Here is a 20,197-nt window from a genome sequence, read left to right on the forward strand (position 1 = left end):
TACTGATGACATTTCACAAGTCCACAAGAACACAAATACAGAAAAGAACGCATATTGAGAGTTTTCGACACACTAGTGCTTTGAAACAGTAGCTGTGTCTCATTTAGAAGACTGCGTCCTCCTGAGGTCGAATCCTCTGGAGGGTGCATCCTCTGTAGGATGCGTAACGTATCGAAGTGTCCTCAACCTACAATTAAACGAGACGGCCTTCATAGGACAGGCAGAAAAGGAAACAGGAAATATCACGTTAATTTGCCAATACATTTAGAGTATCGTTGCCATATATCTATGATCATTGTGCTCTCACACTACTTAAATTATGGAAAATTATTTAAAAATTTGGAAAGTAATTTGAGAAAAAAAAAAAACATTTTATTTTGCTCAATGTTTGAGGAGCTGCAGCGTACATACAACAGACATCTGTTAGAGAAAAAAAGAAGGATATTAAGAACAAAGTTTATACGTTTTTACAAGAGACACTTTAAGTTAAGTTGAAAACACCACATCTCTGCTCATGTGTACATCTGCCGGCGCCGGCATTTTTCATATTAACGACTGTTGTTCATGGCGACACAAAGAATTGTGGGTTATCTGTAGCAGCAAATGATACACCTGATGCATCCTCCGAATTCCTGTGAAAGAAGGACGCATTAGTGTCCTACTTGCTTTTCTGAAATGAGACAGCCTCGATGACGTATGCACCCTTCAAATGAGACCTTCGGAGGATGCATCCTTCTATATGAGACACAGCTAGTGTTCCGGAGCATTGCTTGAAATGAGGCTGTCATGTGACCTGTGTGAATGAAGCTTCGTCAAAGTCTCTTTAAGACAAGCCATGTCACTCGGCGGCCATCTTTGAAACGCCTCTTGGGCATCCAAGTGCAGCTCCTATCACTTATGAGGAACATCAAATTCTCCAAAACTTTTCACTAAGCTTACGATTAAATTTCATATTTGAAATCACCAATGATATCGGACAACAACTGTATCATAAATGTTGTTTCTTTTGCTCAAATAGCTTTATAAAAAGCTTAGATTTCTCAGGCTAGATCAGCCAGTGCCCAATCCTGAGCGCGCGTCTCAGAGCGCTGACTGTTTCTAACATAAGCCCCTTTCACACAGTAATACCAGTAAATTGCCGTAAAATTACCGGAACGACTTTACTGGTAAATTCAATAGACTGTAAAAAAAGCAAACAGTAAATCTATAGCAACCGGGACTTCTAACGGCAGCTGCAGTGACGCGCTGACTTTGCCGATTAGCGATTGGCACTTTCATTCAGAAGGCGGGGCTTCCTGCGATTGAGTGGCCATTTGTTGCATTTTTCCCCTTTAAAAACTATACGAGTGACAGATCTTGGGTATTCTATAGTCTTTGGCTTCGTTACCTCACTGCTGGGCTCAAACACAAAGCACGTCGATTGATCCATTTATATTAATATAATAATTATACATCATGTCATGCCTATACGTATGTATTTTTTTTATTATTATTTTACTTTTACGAGTATTATTGTTAATAAAAGTTAATAAAAATACACAAGTTTGATGTGAGTACATATGAAGAACAGAAAGTCTTTATATAGTGCATAAAACAATAATATTAGGAAACTCTATCACTGCACACACAGGCGCCACCATCTTGCTAATTATTAATATACAAATAAACCTTACAACGACATCCCAACGAACAAATCGTCTGAATAACAGTTGGTGTAGGAATTGTTATTGACCACCAGGTGGCGCAGGAGAGCACTGTGTCAAAAGTTTCGACGCATCAACGCAGTTTGTTGTAAAAGCCTCTCTGCTTCAGAAGCTTCGTTCGGCACATACCTACAAGCAACTACTAGACACTAAACTCTACAGACAAAATAGACAGCGAAAACCACAGAAAAAAATCTGGATTATAGTCAGAAAAACTGGCAACACGAGAGGAAAGGAGCACAATATAAAGAAGCGGAGAACATGAGGAACAGGTGACAACACTCAGACAAACGAGGACTAAACAAGGGGGCGTGGTAACGGGTAACAAGGAGGCAAGGAGCACATGGCAAACAACTACAAAGATAGAGCCATGTACTCAGACACAACACAAACAACAACAAAAAAAACATTAAACACAGACGGGACAGACAAGGCGGTCTGATAAAAGTATGTGATAAAAAAAAACTTTCAAAAGGGAAAGATAATTTTTTTTCCAGACTGAAAAATAATTTTTATGATACATTCATCTAACCTGCTTTCATTCGTTGTAGGTCAGACAAAACACGTCTAATAAATGGCACAGTTCTTAAAAATACTAAGATTGTGTATTCTAGAAGCAGTACACATAGGCACATGCTGGTGGCAACATTGCCTTTAGCAAGACTAGATAGATTCTATAGTTTTAAAGTCCTCCAGATGTTGCATGAATCATTTATTCAATCATCTGAATTAGTCATTTACGAGAAAGCAATTGAGGTTCTACATTATTTTTGTCCATATTACTTTCCAAACAGTTAAAATATCCACCTAGAAATAAATTATCTTCACTATTGCATTTATCCAAAGTTGTACACAGACTGTCTAAAAACACCATACTTTCGTTGGTAGAGTTGGAGCATATGCACAAATAAAAACAAAGGTATGGATCTAAACCTTGGCTTTAATCATTAGAAGAATCTTTCACAACCTCTTTTATCTTGAAAAACAAGGAGTAAAACTATTAGCAAATAAAATCACATCCACTAAGAGAGATTGCTATAGACAAGTGATTCAAATTATTTGACTGAATTTAAATGATTTTTTTTTTGGGGGGGGGGGGGGGGGGGGGGTCACAACTGAGAGGAAGCAAAGCGAGAGAGAGATATGCAGGATCAGGAACGGTCCTGGAACGGATGCCTGGAGCACAACAGCGCTGTATGTCGGCACACTGCCCACAAGGCTATCGGCACCGACACATTCACTGTACATTTACTCATGATATTTTAAGACCATTTTGGTGTTTGCAAAACAATGATGTAGTTTGTGGGTGGAGCCTACCTGTGGCAAAAAAATATGTATGTTAGACAGTATGTTAGAAAAAGCAAAGTTTTTTACATAGTCTGACAGCTGTGTAGACTGTCTCCTTCTCCTGGGAAGCCTTGAAAGTGGCAATGTATACAACCCTGAAGCAGATGGGCTACAGCAGCAGAAGACCACAACGGGAGCTGCTCCTGACAGCTAAGATCAGGAAACGGAGGCTACAATTCGCACAGGTTCACCAAAATTGGACAATAGAAGATTGGAAAAACGTTGCCTGGTCTGATGAGTCTCGATTTCTGCTGCGACATTCAGATGGTAGGGTCAGAATTTGGCGTAAAGAACATAAAAGCATGGATCCATCCTGCCTTGTCTCAACGGTTCAGGCTGGTGGTGGTGATGTAATGGTATGGGGGATATTTTCTTGGCACACTTTGGGCCCCTTAGTACCAATTGAGCATTGTTTAAACGCCACAGCCTACTTGAGTATTGTTGCTGACCATGTTCATCTCTTTATGACTGCAGTGTACCCATCTTCTGATGTCTACTTCCAGCAGGATAATGCACCATGTCATAAAGCTCAAATCATCTCAGACTGGTTTCTTGAACATGACAATGAGTTCACTTTACTCAAAACTTTTGAACAGGATGAAGATGTCCAAATTTTTCTTATTTTGTTGAAATATCATATTTTTCCATTTAGTACTGCCCTTCTGACGCGACAGAAGATACTTGCATGTTTCCTGGAAGACAAATGAAGTACAATTTACCTTGATCTTCAAATTCAAAAAGTTTTCACCCCCGGCTCTTAATGCATCGTGTTTCCTTCAGGAACATCAGTGAATGTTTGAACCTTTTTTAATAGTTGTGTTTGAGTCCCTCAATCATCCTCAGCGTGAAAAGGTGGATCTCAAAATCATACAGTTACTGCTGGAAAGGGTTCAAATATGCAAAAGATGCTGGAAAACTGAAGATTCTGCAGGACCTGGAGGACTTTTCTGAAGAACAGTGCTCAGTTGAACTGTTCAGAACAAACAAGGGACTCATGAACAACCATCACAAAACAAAAAAACAGTCGTAGGTCATCCAGGTAACCACACACAGTATTAAGAACCAAGGGTTCCCAAACGTTTGAATGTGGTTATTTTAATAATTTCAGCTATTTTTTTGTCTTGTGGACTATATGTAAACATCTTTTATGGAAAATATCTTACTCAGGACAGTACTAAATAAAAAATAACATGCATTTTGTATGATCTCTCTTATTTTGGTAAAATTATCCACATTTTCACAGATTCTGCAAGGGGTTCCCAAACTTTCGATCCCCACTGTATGTGTGTGTGTGTGTGTGTGTGTGTTTGTATATGTATGTATATGTATGTATATGTATATACACTGTGTGTGTGTGTGTATATATATATAGAATGCTGCATCAAACTAATTTGTAAGGTGAAAAATTTTTAATAATAATTGAACTCCTTTAGAGATTCCAAGTAATCAAGGGCTTAGGTGCATCCAATTTAGTCCATTGCAAGGGTTCTGCCAGTAGTGGGCCCTTGTGCAACGTAATCAATGACATACAGAATTAGCATGTGAAGGGCTTAAAAAACGCAGCCCAACTCGGTCATCTGACTTTGCAGAACACAAAACGTTTTTGTTGAGTCATGGTGCCATCTTGTGGTGTGATTGACACATTGAGGTCAGAAGTGGGACATTTCAACTTGCATATCTCAACCTTTGCTATGGCTGAAATGATTAATCAACATTATCAACAAAGGCAACAATAAAAATTGTCGACAAGTAAAGTCCTGCAATAACATGGTTTGACCAATGTGGTGCTGTAGTGCAAGACAGTGATGCAGCCCTCCTGGATGCTCTCCAGTAAAATAAGATACAGCGCTTAATTTGGCTATATCTAAAATTGCACACGTCCCTACTATATAGTAGATCAAAAACAGAAAGTGACAAAAGTAGTATGTCTAAATTCACAATACTCATAAATGGGTAGGTAAAAAATAGCTGGATGACCCACTATTTCTGGGCGAGATTCTAAAGTGTGCATGTGAGGGACACTTTATTATCCCAGGAGAGTATTTGTGAATGACAGTAAAGCAATGCAACTGATGTTGGTAGGTCACATGATAATGACAACATGGTGAGTGTAGTGTCTAAATATAAAATAATAATAATAATAATGTATTTTTTTTTATAAAATACAACCTGAGATAGGAAGATCAAGATGTACATGGATGATGGAAGAGATAAAGATATGTAAACTATGTAGAAAGGAAAATCCAAGATAGGGCTATAAAGGACAGATTTGAATTGTTTAAAATGCAGGTAATATGTTTTTCAAGAAAGAGACAAAGACCTAAAGTTAAATTAAAGATCTATAATCAGTTGTTAGAGCAGGTATATGTGGTAAGATTGTGGATGGATTCAAAATTGACATTTGGCATCCATATTCAAAACAATATTTGACAAATACAAGAAGGATATTAATATAATAAGACTGGGGTGATAGCCTACTTTTAGAGAGTATATTGTGTTCTGATTAGATCTACAATTGGCAGAACTAGGCAGCCTTATAATTCAGCATCATTGTCACTGAAGAAAAAGACTGGCATTCAAACTCAGGCATGAAGAATATGTTGTGGTGCAACTAGTCTATATACAGTAATATCTTTACACGTAGAAATCGGGGAAATACAACTTGAGTTAAAAACATTGCAACTGAGGTTTATTTGACCTTATCGGACTGGTTAAAAGGTCATAAAATAAGCACCCAGTTAAAAAACAAACAAATGGAGAAATGATAGGAACATGAATATTTGAAGTTTGAAAGCTTTTGATGGACTGCTAGGCACAGAGAATGGGAAGATATATAAGAGCTGTTTGTGATAATAGAAGGGAAGATTTGGTTATTTCTTGTCTCCATATAGGTCAAACAGCAGTCAATAAATTGTTACGTATCACTGGAAAACATTCTGTAGCACATGTACACCAGAGACAGTGGAACATGTTTTACGATAGTGTATCAGATATAAAAATGTGAGGTCAATATATGAAATAAGTTTTAAAATGGTTTGTCACTTAAGAATTTACTAAGAAATTCCCTATAATTTTCTAAGGTTTTACTTGATTGTTTATAGGCAATGAATCTATCCCCTCTTTTATTTACTCCACACTGACGCTCCACATTCCATCAATAGGTGGCGCAAAGAAATTACTTATTCCAAACCAGTAGAGCAGGGGTCAACAAACTTGATCCTGAAGGGCCGGTGTCCTGCAGTGTTTAGCTCTAACTTGCCTCAACACACCTGCCTGGAAGTTTCAAGTATAGCAAGACCTATAGCAAGACAAGTATGGCATGTATGGAAGAGTTGTCAGAAGAAAGCCTCTTCCCTCTATAAAGAATATGGCAGCACAGTTTAGGCTTGCAAAGTTGCATCTGAACAAATCATAAGACTTCTAGAACAATGTCCTTTGAACTGATGAGACCAAAGTGGATATGTTTGGCCATAATGTAGTGGCATGTTTGGTGAAAACCTAAAGAGCACATCAGCACAAACACCTCATACCAAAAGTCACACACCCTGGTGGAGTGCTGATGATTTTGGGCTTGTTTTGAAGCCACAGGGCCTGGGCATCTCACAGTCATTGAATCAACCATGAACTCCTCTGTATACCAAGGTATTCTAGAGTCTAATGTGAGGCCATCCTTCCGACAGCTATAGTTGGACTAAAATTGGGTCCCCCCAAAGCACATCAGCAAATCTAATACAGAATGGGTGAAAAGAAAAGAATCAAGGGGAAAACAGTCGCAGTTGCATCAGTCCAGTCAAAGACCAGACATCATCCTGACTCAAATCATGTCAAGTCCAGTCAAGTCACCTTTATTTATATAGCGCTTTTAACAATACAGATTGTGTCAAAGCACTTAACAGTATCAAATTTGAGGATAGAGTGTCAGTAATGTATAATAATAAGATTAAACACTCAATTTTCAGTTAAGGCATTATAATGAATGCATAATGCATTATAAAAAAAAACTTCTAATATGTTATATCATCTTATGAATATCCATAAGAACAGTTTTAATGTATTGTAATATTTACTTATTAGTGGTTATAGCTTTTAAGTGTATGATGATTTATAACACACAGTGAACAGATTGCATCCACTTAAGTTGCAATGGATTACATTTCTCATAGTTATAATGTATTATAAGTCTCATATCTTGCCACCTTTCTTATGCTAATTTACTTAAAGCCATCAATGACCACTTATAAGTATAGTAATAATAATAGTAATATTTTTTTTTTCTCTCAAACAGCCATAAGATCAGATATCAGACCAGACTGCTTTTTCAGAAAACTATTTTTATTTTAATATCAGTTTGATGGTACCCTTTAGACAGCTGTTGATAAGTAACTCTGCAGCTACATGTCAACTAGCAGTCATTGGAGTATTAGTAGTATGTCTGCTAAATATATGCTAACACATTGATTTTGATGGTTCCCCAACAGACAAACTGACTATAAGCAACTTTGCGAGTACATCAACATTCTACCAACACTAACCTTAACCTAAGCCTACTGATACTCTAATGCAAGTTAGTTGACATGTAGTTGCAAAGTTGCTTAGTCAATAGACTATAAGGGGACATCAAAATAAAATGTAACCTAACATAAACATTGTTTTTTTTCAGTTTAAATTATTAACTAGCTCACATCAAAATAATATATATATTATATAATAATATAATATTAGCCTCACAGGGAACACTCAAATAATACTCCACACGTAACCACTTACAAGATGTACTGTAGTAAGATACTATGCAGATCATAAATAATGTCAAGATATATAGTCCCATTATCAGTGTAAAAGTAGATTTAATATGGTGTTCATTGTGTTATAAATAACACAATTGTATACAGTCTGTGATAGATACACTATAAAAAGTTAAACTTAAAAAGACGGCATCTCAGGTGGTATTCTCAGAGCCTGCGCAGACCAGCTAGCACCTGTGTTCACAGAGATATTCAACATCTCTTTATCTCAGTCGGTGATCCCCACATGCTTCAAAGAGTCCATCATTGTTCCTGTCCCGAAGAAACCTCATCCTGCTTCTCTCAATGACTATCGCCCTGTAGCCCTCACCTCAGTAGTGATGAAGTGCTTTGAACGCCTGGTCAGAGACTTCATCATTTCTTCACTACCGGACACACTCGACCCACTACAGTTTGCATACCGCCAGAACCGTTCCACAGACGATGCAATCTCACATCTCCTCCACACATCACTTACTCACCTGGACATTAGGAAAGGGAATTATGTTAAAATGCTCTTCATCGACTACAGCTCTGCATTTAATACCATAATTCCCTCCACACTCACCACCAAGCTGGAGCACCTGGGACTCAGCTCATCAATGTGTCAGTGGATCTCCAATTTTCTGACTGGCAGACCACAGGCAGTAAGGATGGGCGGACATGTCTCAGCCTCACTCACTCTCAGCACTGGAGCCCCCCAGGGTTGTGTTCTGAGCCCCCTGCTGTACTCTTTGTACACCCACGACTGCGTGGCCACTACCAACTCCACCGTCATCATCAAGTTTGCTGACGACACTGTCGTGATGGGCCTGATCACCAACAATGATGAGTCGGCCTACCTAGAGGAGATTGTAAATCTGGAGAACTGGTGCCAGAGGAACAATCTCCTCCTGAACGTCAGCAAGACAAAGGAGCTGATAGTGGACTTTAGTACAAAGCAGGAGAGGAACTACCAGACCCCCATCATCAACAGGAGCCCAGTGGAGAGAGTGGACAGCTTCCGATACCTCGGTGTTCACATCACGCAGGACCTGTCATGGTCCTGTCACATCAACACCGTGGTGAAAAAGACCCGGCAACGTCTCTACCACCTCAGACGCTTGAGAGACTTCAGACTGCCCTCTAAAGTGCTCAGGAATTTCTACTCCTGTACCATAGAGAGCATCCTGATGGGAAACATCACGACCTGGTTTGGAAACAGCACCATGCAGGACAGACGAGCTCTACAGAGGGTGGTGCGATCAGCTGAGCGCATCATCCGCACCGAACTCCCTGACCTGCACTCAATCTACAGCAAGCGGTGCTGGACCAAGGCCAGGAAGATCGTAAAGGACCTCAGCCATCCCAACAATGGACTGTTCTCTCTGTTGCGGTCTGGGAAGCGATTCCGCTCCCTGAAGACCAACACAGAGAGACTGAGGAGGAGCTTCTTCCCGCAGGCGATAAGGTCTCTCAATCACACCATCACACAGGAGTAATATCCTTGAAACATTGACATTGACTGGACAATCATGGACACATTCATGCAATACATATTTATATATCTGAACCATTGCACATGACACTTCACTTCATAAGTCACATTAACGTTTCATAAGTCACTTTTGCATTGCCACTTTAAAATTTTTATATATATATATGCCCTTATTTGTAGTTTATTTACTAGTTAAATTTATTTTCTTTTGTATTTCTTCTTATTAATATTTTTTAAGGTCACTGGCTGCCGTACAAGCATTTCACTGCATATCGTACTGTGTATGACTGTGTATGTGACAAATAAAATTTGAATTTGAAAAAGTTAAACTTAAAAAACTTAAAAAAATAAATCTAAAAAATATTTTATTTTAAATATAAATAATTTTTTCCAATTGAAGTGTTTTTATTTTAAAGTTGATCCAACTGTTCACTTTTTACAGTGTCATTTTCTAAAGAATAAGGTACATTTTCAAAAGTATTAGAACACATCTCCTAACCTCCTAATCCACAATGTAATATAATTAAAACATGGTTTAAATAAAAAATATATTTAATACTAATAATAATCAATAATCAGTTTTGTGTAAATTAATGCTGAATAAACTAGCGTTTTGTCTAGTGGTTTTTAAAAGGAATACTTTGTTTAAAAATAGTAATAAAGTCTAATTTACTTGGCCTAATGTCGTCCCTTTGCAGTGTCCACTGCATGCAAGTCTATTGTGCTGAATGAATTCATCAGAAATAAAATCATTTACCCACCCTGAGATTTCAAGTTATTACACTGATTTGTGTAACATGTTCTGAAGAACATTAGTCTGTCATTTGCTGTAATTTGATTTAAATAATAAAAAAAAATATGCAAAATAAAAAATGTGCAGTACAGGCAAATTGTAACTACATTTTCTTAACAGTACTCAACATTTTCTTTGTGTGTCACACATTTACCTCCTAAGTGCAATTGCATCTCACTTTAATGTTCCTTGGTAGGCTACTGTAGAAGAATTGTAGAAGTAAAATGTAATATCCAGAAATATGCTTAAATTACTACAGTTAAAGGATTTAAAATGACACCACGAAGCAATCCAAAAGGTGTAAAGACATGATTTCAGTGTTGACAGTGAATGGTATTGGATACACACAATAATGATAAAACTAAGAATTTCAGTTTAAACTACTATGAAAATGCATTATATTTATATAATTTTAAACTACGATGAAATCCACCCTACTTGCGGCATAAGCTACTCCCTCTTGCTGGTCTCTCGGCTGCCGCGATATCTACTTGGGGTGCTGCCAACTCGAAATCTGATTGTTTAAAACAACCATTGATTTTAAGCGACAGACGCCTGCACTGTTGATTCTGAAGGCTTTAGAGCAGATTTCTTGACCCTGGCAACAGGATTGCTGAAATATGATTGGATAAAAGCTCTAATAAAAACATACACCAACCAAGAGAAAAGCTATGAAATTAATAGACTATTGGAAATAATTTAATACACACTGATGGAAAAATACATTAAAACTAAGTCAGTGATTCTGATAGTGTTTAGGCCAGCACCTGACGGCCCACCACTGCTGAATGTTATTACAGGACAGAAAAGTGCTGATCTACAACTTTGCTGGCTAGCTGAGTGAAGTTAGCTTTCTAGCTAAAGGGAGCTACTTTTTCTATGGACAAAATGACATTTTTAAAGGGTTTTGAGAGCCTGTGAGAAAAAAAATTAGAGCCTGTAGACTAATTTTTATGTAAAGAACTCAGGGAAAATCCAAGGGAAACTATCATAACAGTGTTATTTAAAGAACCTCCTCTGGCGACATGTTGGTGAATCACATCGGTCATCGCTCGCTTGCATTACTATGGAGTGTGTGCAAAAGCGTGAGCAATAAGTTGCTGGCCACAACTCACTTAGTTAACAGTCACCACTGTCGCTAATAACAAGAGTTTCTTAATTCTACATAGAGCCCTTTAACAGCTAAATATCAATTTTAGGAGTAATCTTTACTGTTGAAAGTGAAATAGCTTGAGCCATCCTCTAGAGCAGGGTTCCTCAAATCCTTCCCTGGAGGTCCAATCTTCTGCAGAGTTTAGCTCCAACCCTGATCAAACTCACCTACCTGTGATTTTCTAATGATCTTGAAGACTCTGATTAGCATGCTCAGGTGTGTTTGATTAGTGTTAGAGCTAAACTCTGCAGGAATGGTCCAGATTTGAGGATCCCTGCTCTTGAGTATAGGACTAGGCAATATGACAATAGTTTCACAGGACTGATTAATTTTTGACATGCTGAGAAAATGATAAAGCAGCGATAAAAACAAATAAAGCCTGGACATGCTTGAAGTAAACAGTCAGTTGTTTTACGTGAACAAATTACAATAAGGATCAATACTGGATATATTGTCTAGTGCTTGTTACAATTTTTATTATATTAAGTACAGCATTAAAGATTACTGAAATTGTGCATTTTAAAGCATTTTTTCACCTGGGAAGCATTTTGTTACAAAGATCCAGAGTGACGAAACGATGGAAAAGAAAAAGCATGAGATTTTAACATACCCCTGCATCAGCCACAATTGCAAACTCTTATTTTAGAGCAACAGGAATTGCATGCTTAAGAACTAAATTATAGATTGAACCATTTTGATTGTTGGTTTAAAAAAAAAAAAAAAAAAAAAAAAACTAACACCGGTCTACGAAAAGGGAGAATTTGATAAGTATCTTCATATGCAAATGTATTTTCTCATGTTAGCAATTCCGCATTGTCCAATTAAGCAGTGTCTGGAGCTTGGTTAAATAATGCTCCGTTCATAAGTGAGATTAATATGAAACACGCAGGATATTTTAGTGGCATAAACCCCACCCATGTGTCAAAAGATCAAGGCAAATTTGACTTCTCATGCCATGACCCATTTAAAAAGACAGTTAACTGGTTTTTGAAATAAGCAGACACTTTGCAAATTTCAGAACCATCTGGGCAAGGAATGTTATATCAGGGTCAAAGCATATTAAATCACAATCATTGATAGAACTCCAAGAGACTCCAGGGTTTAAAATAGACTTTTATTACAAAAATAAAAAGATAAAAACACATTCAACAAATAGTGCTACAATAGCGCTTCAAAGCATGTAATCAGCTCGGCTTTTTCCTTAGAGATGTTGTTGCCCTTACAGACTTTTTAATGGTGCGACATAGACTTCCTGTAGATTGTGGCATCATTGATTCTTTAATGTTGACCAGCAGACCACACCTTGGACGAGGCTGTCCTACAGAATCATTAGCCAGCTTTGCAATGTCCTGCCGCAAACAGTTTATCTCCTGATCTTTGGCCACAACATCACTTTGTAAACGCTCCATTTTTTGCTCCTGTTAACAAAAAAAGCTTTCATAATGAGCACATGGCCATACAGTAGGTTTCATCCGTGTGCTCTTACCTGATTTGAGAGCCGGTTTTGTAGATTTTGGATCTCTGCAAGTTTTTCCATGTAGCTCTCCCCAGCTTCCTGCAGAGTCTCATTCAACTCACTGATCCGCTGCTCGAAAGACACAATCAACTTAAAAAAACAAAACAAAAAACCTCAGAACAAAACATGAAACGGATACAGAAACTTTCAGTTGTCCATTTACCTCTTGCTTCTCAACACATAGATTCTCCACTGCACACTTTTCCTTGTACAGCATTTTGAACCTTTCTGCAATGGATGGATGAGTACACACGAATGTACAAACCTAACAAAAACTAATCCCCACCACACACCTTGCTGAATTTACATTTCAGTCAAAATAAAAGTGGAGCTCCACCACAACTCACAGATAGCCATGTCCAGTCACACACACCAAATAGATGATACCTGACTCTTCTGTGGCAGGAACTGGATTTGTTTGCATGGAGTTGTCCTGCATGAGTGGTGGAGGACCGCAATGCTGGCATTTCTGTTCCAACTCCCAAACAAGCTTCTCTAGCTCCTATATTAAAAACATTATACTAACATACTATACATAAACCACCTGATTTTAGCAAATCAATTTGTTAAAATAAAAAGGCAGCAAGGCTGACATTGTGCAGTTATAATGCTAGACTGCTGGCCTATTATATTGTCATACCTAGATATGGATAATTATATACACAGACAAATGTAGGCTGTGCTGTTACATACTAAATGGTTGGGGGTTAATTACACTTGAACAGTTGCGTATACCTCGACTCTCGCTTGCTCTTCATTGTATTCCTCTATAGGGATGTAATCCTCTTCTAGTCTCTCCAGAGCGCATTGGTATGCATGCTCTTTCAACGCCTCTTTATACATCTCAAATGTGCTGTCCATCTTCTCTTCATAACTCTCCTTTAGGTCCACCATCTGACGACTTTAAAAAAAAAAAAAAAAAAAAAAGCAAACCTTTCACAAGTCCATGTTACTGTGAGATGCCTTTGTTGCTTCTGCATTCACAAGAACATACCTGTGCAGTTCCTCTGCCTCCATGATTTGTTGCAACATTGCATCTCCCATCTCCTTTCGTATCTGAATCTCCTGCAGCAGATTTTTTCTGCGCTCAGCCAACAGCTTTATGCGCAAGCTTTCCACCAAGCTTACCAACTCCTATCAAAAAAAAAAAAGCCAAGTCAGTGAACATATTGCAAAGGTTTCTGTAAAAAGGTTTCTGTGAAGCAGTGTCACAGCTGATGCAAGTATTCAACAAAAGCAATGTCACCTCTTGAGGCAATATTGACATATCTGCCTCATCTCCATCCAGCAGCTCTTCCTCTGACAAGTAGTCATCCACAGCCTGTTCATCAATAACTCCATTTTTCAGCAATGGCTTCCCATCCAGACCAACGAGACGTGGTGCCAGAGACTCAAGAGATCTTTGAGGTATAACCTGTAATACCTAATATACAAGCAGACCTCAGATGGCACACTTGAGTGAGCTGTGTGGTCATATGCAACCATCAAAACCATGATGAATAGAATCTCTCATTTGATTCAGCCGATTGCAAAATTCACATTACAAAAAAAATAAAAAAAAAATAAATAAAAAAAAACCCCACACAACACAAACAGTCCTCACAAACCTGTCTGGCAACAGCAGAGAACTTCATCACATGGAGGGTCTCATCGTAAGTTGAGGCACACTGATTAATATTCACAATCATGGAAGCCCTGCCACGGCCACAAAACATTCCCTGAAAGAGCCTTGTCAGTTTGCTTTCTCGAAATGGGATGTAACTCATCTTCATCCTAGAGAAGCAAACAGAAACACAGTTTTGAAGACACAGCACATATAAACCAGACACTCTTAACCATCTAGTTAGTATTTGCATGTACCTGCAACCTTGGTTATTCCGGAGTGCGGCAATACACTTGCCTAGAATCAGTAATGAATTGTTTATATTACCAGCTTCTTTCAGACGCTCTCCAAATGTTTTGGTTTTGTTGCACCTTTCAGAGCCAGCTAGGTCACAAAGTGAAAGGCTTATGCAAGAAAAGAAGGGGCGTTACACTTTCAAAACAACATGCATTTCCAAACCTTAGGATTTCACTTACTCTGACAGTCCCTGAACATGCCCTCCCTCCGTGCGTATCAGTTTGATGGTGAAGATGCTATGACTGCAAACAGACCAAAGTGTTTTTTTTTGGCAGCTTCATTTGCTTTAAATTGGCTGCACTAAATTGCAATGCGTATACTGTATTAAGCACCTTTATACTTGGAATACACAAGCCTTTTTTTTTTTTTTAAATAGGTAAACGGATGATAAATGACCTTCTGCTGGATGACTGGTTCATCTTGGTTGCTGCTGCACTTCGGTTCTTATTGCCCACACGTAGGATCTTACTAGCCTCCTCTGCATTCTGCACATTAACCCATCTTAACTCTACAAAAGACACCAACTACCTTTACAAAAAAAAGCATTAAGCAACAAATAAACGTTCTCATTTGCTTTTCTTTTAATTAAACTATACCTCTAATGTAAGAGCACCCTGTGCTGTCCTCACAAACCCGCAGTGCAAGACGTCTTTTGGTTTTGCTGGTGTGGGCTAGCTGAAGCAGGTCATACACGTGCTCATTGTAGATTTCATAAAATGCCACCCAAACAGAGTACAGACATTGCCCTTCAACCATCCCATCAACACTGTCGGCTGAAAGACATTGGCATAAATCTGAAACAAGGTCCTTACACATTGTCTTTTCCACACATTTTAGTGATCATAATGCTTACCTGTGTGGTCATATGAAACGCTGGAAAATGACAAACTACTGACTGAGGATGTTGAGCTTCTATTCCTACTGGATTTTGTGGGTTCGGGCTCCTGAAAAGAGAGATATTCAAGATTTAACAATGACTTTCGTAAACCGTACAAACATATTTCTCTCACTGGAATCTGTTGTCAGCAAACTACAGGCAGCTATGTCAAAGAATGACTATTAAGCCAAAACTTAATGTCATGTGCAGACCAGTCTTACCTCTTTTAGCAAACTGAAGAGTGCTGCCTTGGCATTCTTCTCTACTTTTAGCTGCTCAGAGTCCAATTTTTGCACATCCGAGCTCAAATATGGCTTTAGGTCCATATGCTCATACTGGCACCCAGCAATGTGCTTAAACACAACCTCTAAAGCACGTGGCAAAATGCCAGGTTCTTTCGGGGAACCTTAAAACAGATCATTTCACATGTAACAGACGGTATATCATAGGATGCATATCCCGTGTGAATGTCTATGTTAAGTTCACCTTGTATGGTGTATGTTTTTCCAGCATTGGTCACACCATAACTGAACACCAATGCATTTTTGCCATGAACAAAGTCATGCACCTGTGAACTGATTGTGCCTTCAAAAAACTCTGCCTGAGTACATGTTGGCCCAAAGATCTTCATTTCATTACAAAAAAAAAAAAAAAAAAAAAAAAAAAAAAAAATCAATATTTGTAGATTTAAGATTTGTCCAAATTCTGTTTTTAAATAGCATTTTACCTGGGTAAAGCTAAATTTATAAACCTGTTGACCAATTCCTTTCTCGCTGCTTTTCATGGTGGCAGATCCTTTAGGAGCATGAAGGGCAATGGTCTCAGAGTCTTCCAATACAACACAACCCTGGAATTAAAAGGATGTTCATATAAGTCCAACATTTCCTAAAGCAAACCCAAAACTTGATTAACATTTGGCTGATGATACACGGGGCAACTTTTTCAGCAATGTTGCCAGGCAACTTTGGTTAATGTTGCGGTCAACGTGCAACCGGGTGAGACAAACCAGGTGGGCCCAAAAACCAATGTAAAGTATCCAGATAGAACTTTGTTACCCATTCTCAGTTGGAAATAACTCACGCAACACTGTTAAATAAAAATTGCCCCCGTGTCTCATCACCCTTACACTAAGTTCTACAATACCTGATCTTCATCGCTTTTGAGCTCCTCTTCACTGAAAGGGCGCACCTTCAAGTAAACTTGAAATTGCTGTTTTTCAGAGATTTCACCAGTCTCACTCTGCACATAGCAAAGACACCATACAAAGTGCTATACTACATACATAAAACAAGAATACACTACGTTATTAAAAGAGCTCATGACAACATTAGTACTTGCAGTCTTATGACCTGTGATGTTATGGAAGAAACTCCAGAAAGTTCAGGTAGAGCTGCATGATGAGGTTCACAAGCAGTTGACTCCATAGCCACTAACACAGTGTCCTCATTTGTCATGTCAATAACTGTTGTCATGATTATACGGTAATAATACAAGTCTGTGCTTAAAACAATGAGTTAAATTTTAAAGTCTTCAACTTGACATTAGCATGGGTCAGAGATTTAGACAAGACCGCAAAAGCAAACTGATATAACTTGCAGCAACTAAAACTATTTTAAACAATTGCTTTGATAACACGGTCAAGATAAGATCTTACCCAAAATGCATTTGTCACACCTGCTCACCAATCAGTACTTAACGATCAGAGCCTAAAAGACATTCAGCGCACCTGTAAATGCTTTTCAGGATGTATATTCACTGTGGTGCAATCAAAAATTACAGGTGCAATTTGAGATGACATCTTGTTCATAGTTTTAATTTTTAATTAGTCCTGACCAAAATAAGTTTTATATATACATATGTATATTCATTCAACATCAAGACCAAAGTGTTGCCTAAACATAATGGCCCGGTTTCACAGACAGGGGTTAGACTAAACCAGGATTAGGCCATAGTTCAATTTAGGACATTTAAGTAATTTTTATAAACATGCGAGAAACATTACTTGGGTGCATCATGAGACAAAATAAAGGCACTGAGATATTTTAAGATCAGTCAGTGCAAGTTTATTTCAGTTGAAACAGCTCAGACTTACATTTTAGTCTAGGACTAGGCTTAGGCCTCGTCTGTGAAACCAGGGGAAAACGTAATAAAATATTTGTATAATTTCACATTTTAGTTGCTGTTAGGGGCACCATATTTACTTGTTTCTTAATTTCAATAAACATTGAACTTTTCCAGTTCATGTGAATAAGCTGTACACACTTCAGTAAAAAAAATATTTGTCTATTAATGACAAAGACTGCTTCAGTATTTTTTAGGTAGTTTAGCAATGGCACTGCAAAAGACCTGTAGTAATTTAACTTCACATATTTTAATGTTTCAGAGTACTCATTCTTCTGACACACCCTCATGTAGTTGCAAGCCTGTACGCTTTTGTTTCTTTTGCAGAACACAAAAGACAACATTTAAGAACGTTGGATAGCAAATTTTGTCCTTTTTAAACATCACTAGGCTTTCCTCTAGCTCAAATAGTACAGCATGGCACTAGCAACGCCAAGGTCACGGGTTCGATTCCCAGGGAAAACAAGAACTGATAAAATGTTTAAAAAAAAAGTAACTTAAATGCAATGTAAGTCGCTTTGGATAAAAGCGTCTGCTAAATGCATAAATGTAAATGCTCCACACAATGAAAAATGCATACAGGCTTCTAGCAACATGAAAGAGTAGACAAGAAATTAATTTTATGGGAGACCCAGTCTGAGGTCAGTGGGGAAAAGAAAAAGAAAATGGACAAGAAATCCAAAAATCTCAATTTTATTGAGCTGACAGCAAACACACAGTTGATTAAGTGGGAAGCAATTATGCATCTGCAATGGTGACCTCCACCTCAACACCAGGCTCAATGCTGATGCTGGTGATCTGCTTGACGATCTCAGATGGACTGTGTAGATCAATGAGGCGCTTGTGAATCCGCATCTGGAATCTGTCCCAGGTCTTGGAACCTTCACCACATGGTGTCTTGCGAGTAGTGATACGAAGAGTCTTTTTGTCAGGGAGAGAGAATAAGAAAATAGAATCAAATTCAGAATGACAGCCTGATAACAAGCATCTTAAACATTGGGACATTCTCTTGGCAAATGTCTGCCTATGACTAAGAGTCTTTAATTGAAGTCCTTTGAAACCTACATTTGTTCAAATAGGAGAAGATAAAGACAAAAAATAAAATAATTCAAAATTGGTACTCACCTTGGTGGGCATACGCACAGGTCCCTTCACCTTCAGACTCTTCTCCTTGGCACCTCGGATCAAATCAGCACACACTAAAGAGGAAAAAAAAAAAAATAGTGTTTCAATGACAACATGCCTGACCCATTCAGACACAAATCAGAGTTTTGTGAAAAAAAGGCTCAGAATAGCGTATGATATAGTTCATGTTTATGTCATTCACATATTATTATCCTCACTGCCATCAATTTAGTACCACCAGACCACTAGGGCACAAACTCACCTTTTTCCAGAGATTTGACATTGCGGCTGGTTAGAGTGATGCGGATACGGTGAATTGCCACCTCGGCCTCAACAGGAGCCTTACCAGTGTCTTTGAATGCCTGCAAAACATACATGTGCTGTTAATAAACTTTTTAAAGTGTGCACTCTGCAATTCTGATACTCACTAAATACTTGCTTTTTTTTTTTTTTTTTTAAAATCACTTTTATGTTATAACCCAGAGGGGCTGACATACCCACTAAATTTAAACAGGTGAAACTAGGCTAGTCAGGGTAACAGCAGAGTTTCTACAAAAATATAAACTAGGACCTGCACAAATAAAATGAAACCTGTATATTAATTCAGAACAAACCCATACAAATGTCAAAATACCTCCTGTATGAAGTTATTTTACTTAAGCAGTCTAAGGAACACATTTAACTGCAACAGTATTTTGTTATTAATGTGACTATACATCAAACACCTCACTTTTATAACCTTGAATACACCAATGGGGCTTCTAGGAAATACAACATTTTTATTTTTTGCTTTACTCACAACTGCTCATTCAAAAAGATGGAAGACAACATGTGTACGCTTACAACCATAGGTGTATATATCTATGCTCACAAGCATATACCAATTTACAATATAAAACAAAGTAAACAGTGTCATAATTTATTAACAGAAGATTATAAGCACTCTCTTGGCATAACATGATTTTCACAATTCCTGCCTGCAAAACATGATTCAGCGGCACGTGTTTTACACGAGATGGTTAACACCTAAATACAGACACACAAGACAATAAAGACTGTTTCTCTGTGTTAATACAATATTAGTAAAACTTCAAATTACCATGGTTACTAATTCCTGACCGACTTATTCGTGGAAATGGTTGAAACGCGAACAGCGGTGAGTCAGGAAGCGCACAACAGGACCTCGCTCCGGTGCTTAGAGAAAGGAAGGTCTGAAGGCCTGCTCGTTCATTTATATGATGCATCCGGGTACTGTGTGACAACACCGTGTCAACATTTCCGCCGGAACAAAACGCATTTTGCTGGATTTTTGCCGATCACTGGGGATTATGGCAGATACAACGAATAAAAAATTAACGTGGATTTTTTTATATATATATATATATAATAAATGTTGCAATT

At 38.1% G+C, this 20,197-nt stretch overlaps 2 protein-coding genes across 2 annotated transcripts; both read right to left on the minus strand.

Annotated features, from left to right (window-relative positions):
• Positions 1-12,441: 12,441 nt before the first annotated feature.
• LOC306878466 (kinesin-like protein KIF20A) lies at positions 12,442-17,022 on the minus strand (the record flags this gene model as incomplete). Its single annotated transcript, XM_079430856.1, is given in 18 exon segments — positions 12,442-12,675; positions 12,744-12,863; positions 12,937-12,999; positions 13,144-13,275; positions 13,509-13,674; positions 13,768-13,907; positions 14,020-14,196; positions 14,381-14,546; positions 14,634-14,780; positions 14,853-14,915; positions 15,070-15,181; positions 15,270-15,446; positions 15,527-15,617; positions 15,772-15,956; positions 16,037-16,175; positions 16,278-16,397; positions 16,694-16,789; positions 16,900-17,022. Coding segments are annotated over 18 exon segments (2,451 nt in total).
• Positions 17,023-18,348: 1,326 nt separating this feature from the next.
• LOC306880664 (small ribosomal subunit protein uS10) lies at positions 18,349-20,038 on the minus strand. The gene is made up of 4 exons (XM_079434353.1): positions 19,896-20,038; positions 19,059-19,158; positions 18,797-18,870; positions 18,349-18,592 (listed from the first exon to the last, which is right to left on the minus strand). The coding sequence occupies exons 1-4, from the start codon at positions 19,896-19,898 to the stop codon at positions 18,410-18,412; spliced, it is 360 nt and encodes a 119-aa protein (XP_079290479.1). The 5' UTR covers positions 19,899-20,038; the 3' UTR covers positions 18,349-18,409.
• Positions 20,039-20,197: the final 159 nt, after the last annotated feature.

This window comes from Barbus barbus, assembly GCF_936440315.1.
Source record: "Barbus barbus genome assembly, chromosome: 2".
NCBI lineage: Eukaryota > Metazoa > Chordata > Actinopteri > Cypriniformes > Cyprinidae > Barbus > Barbus barbus.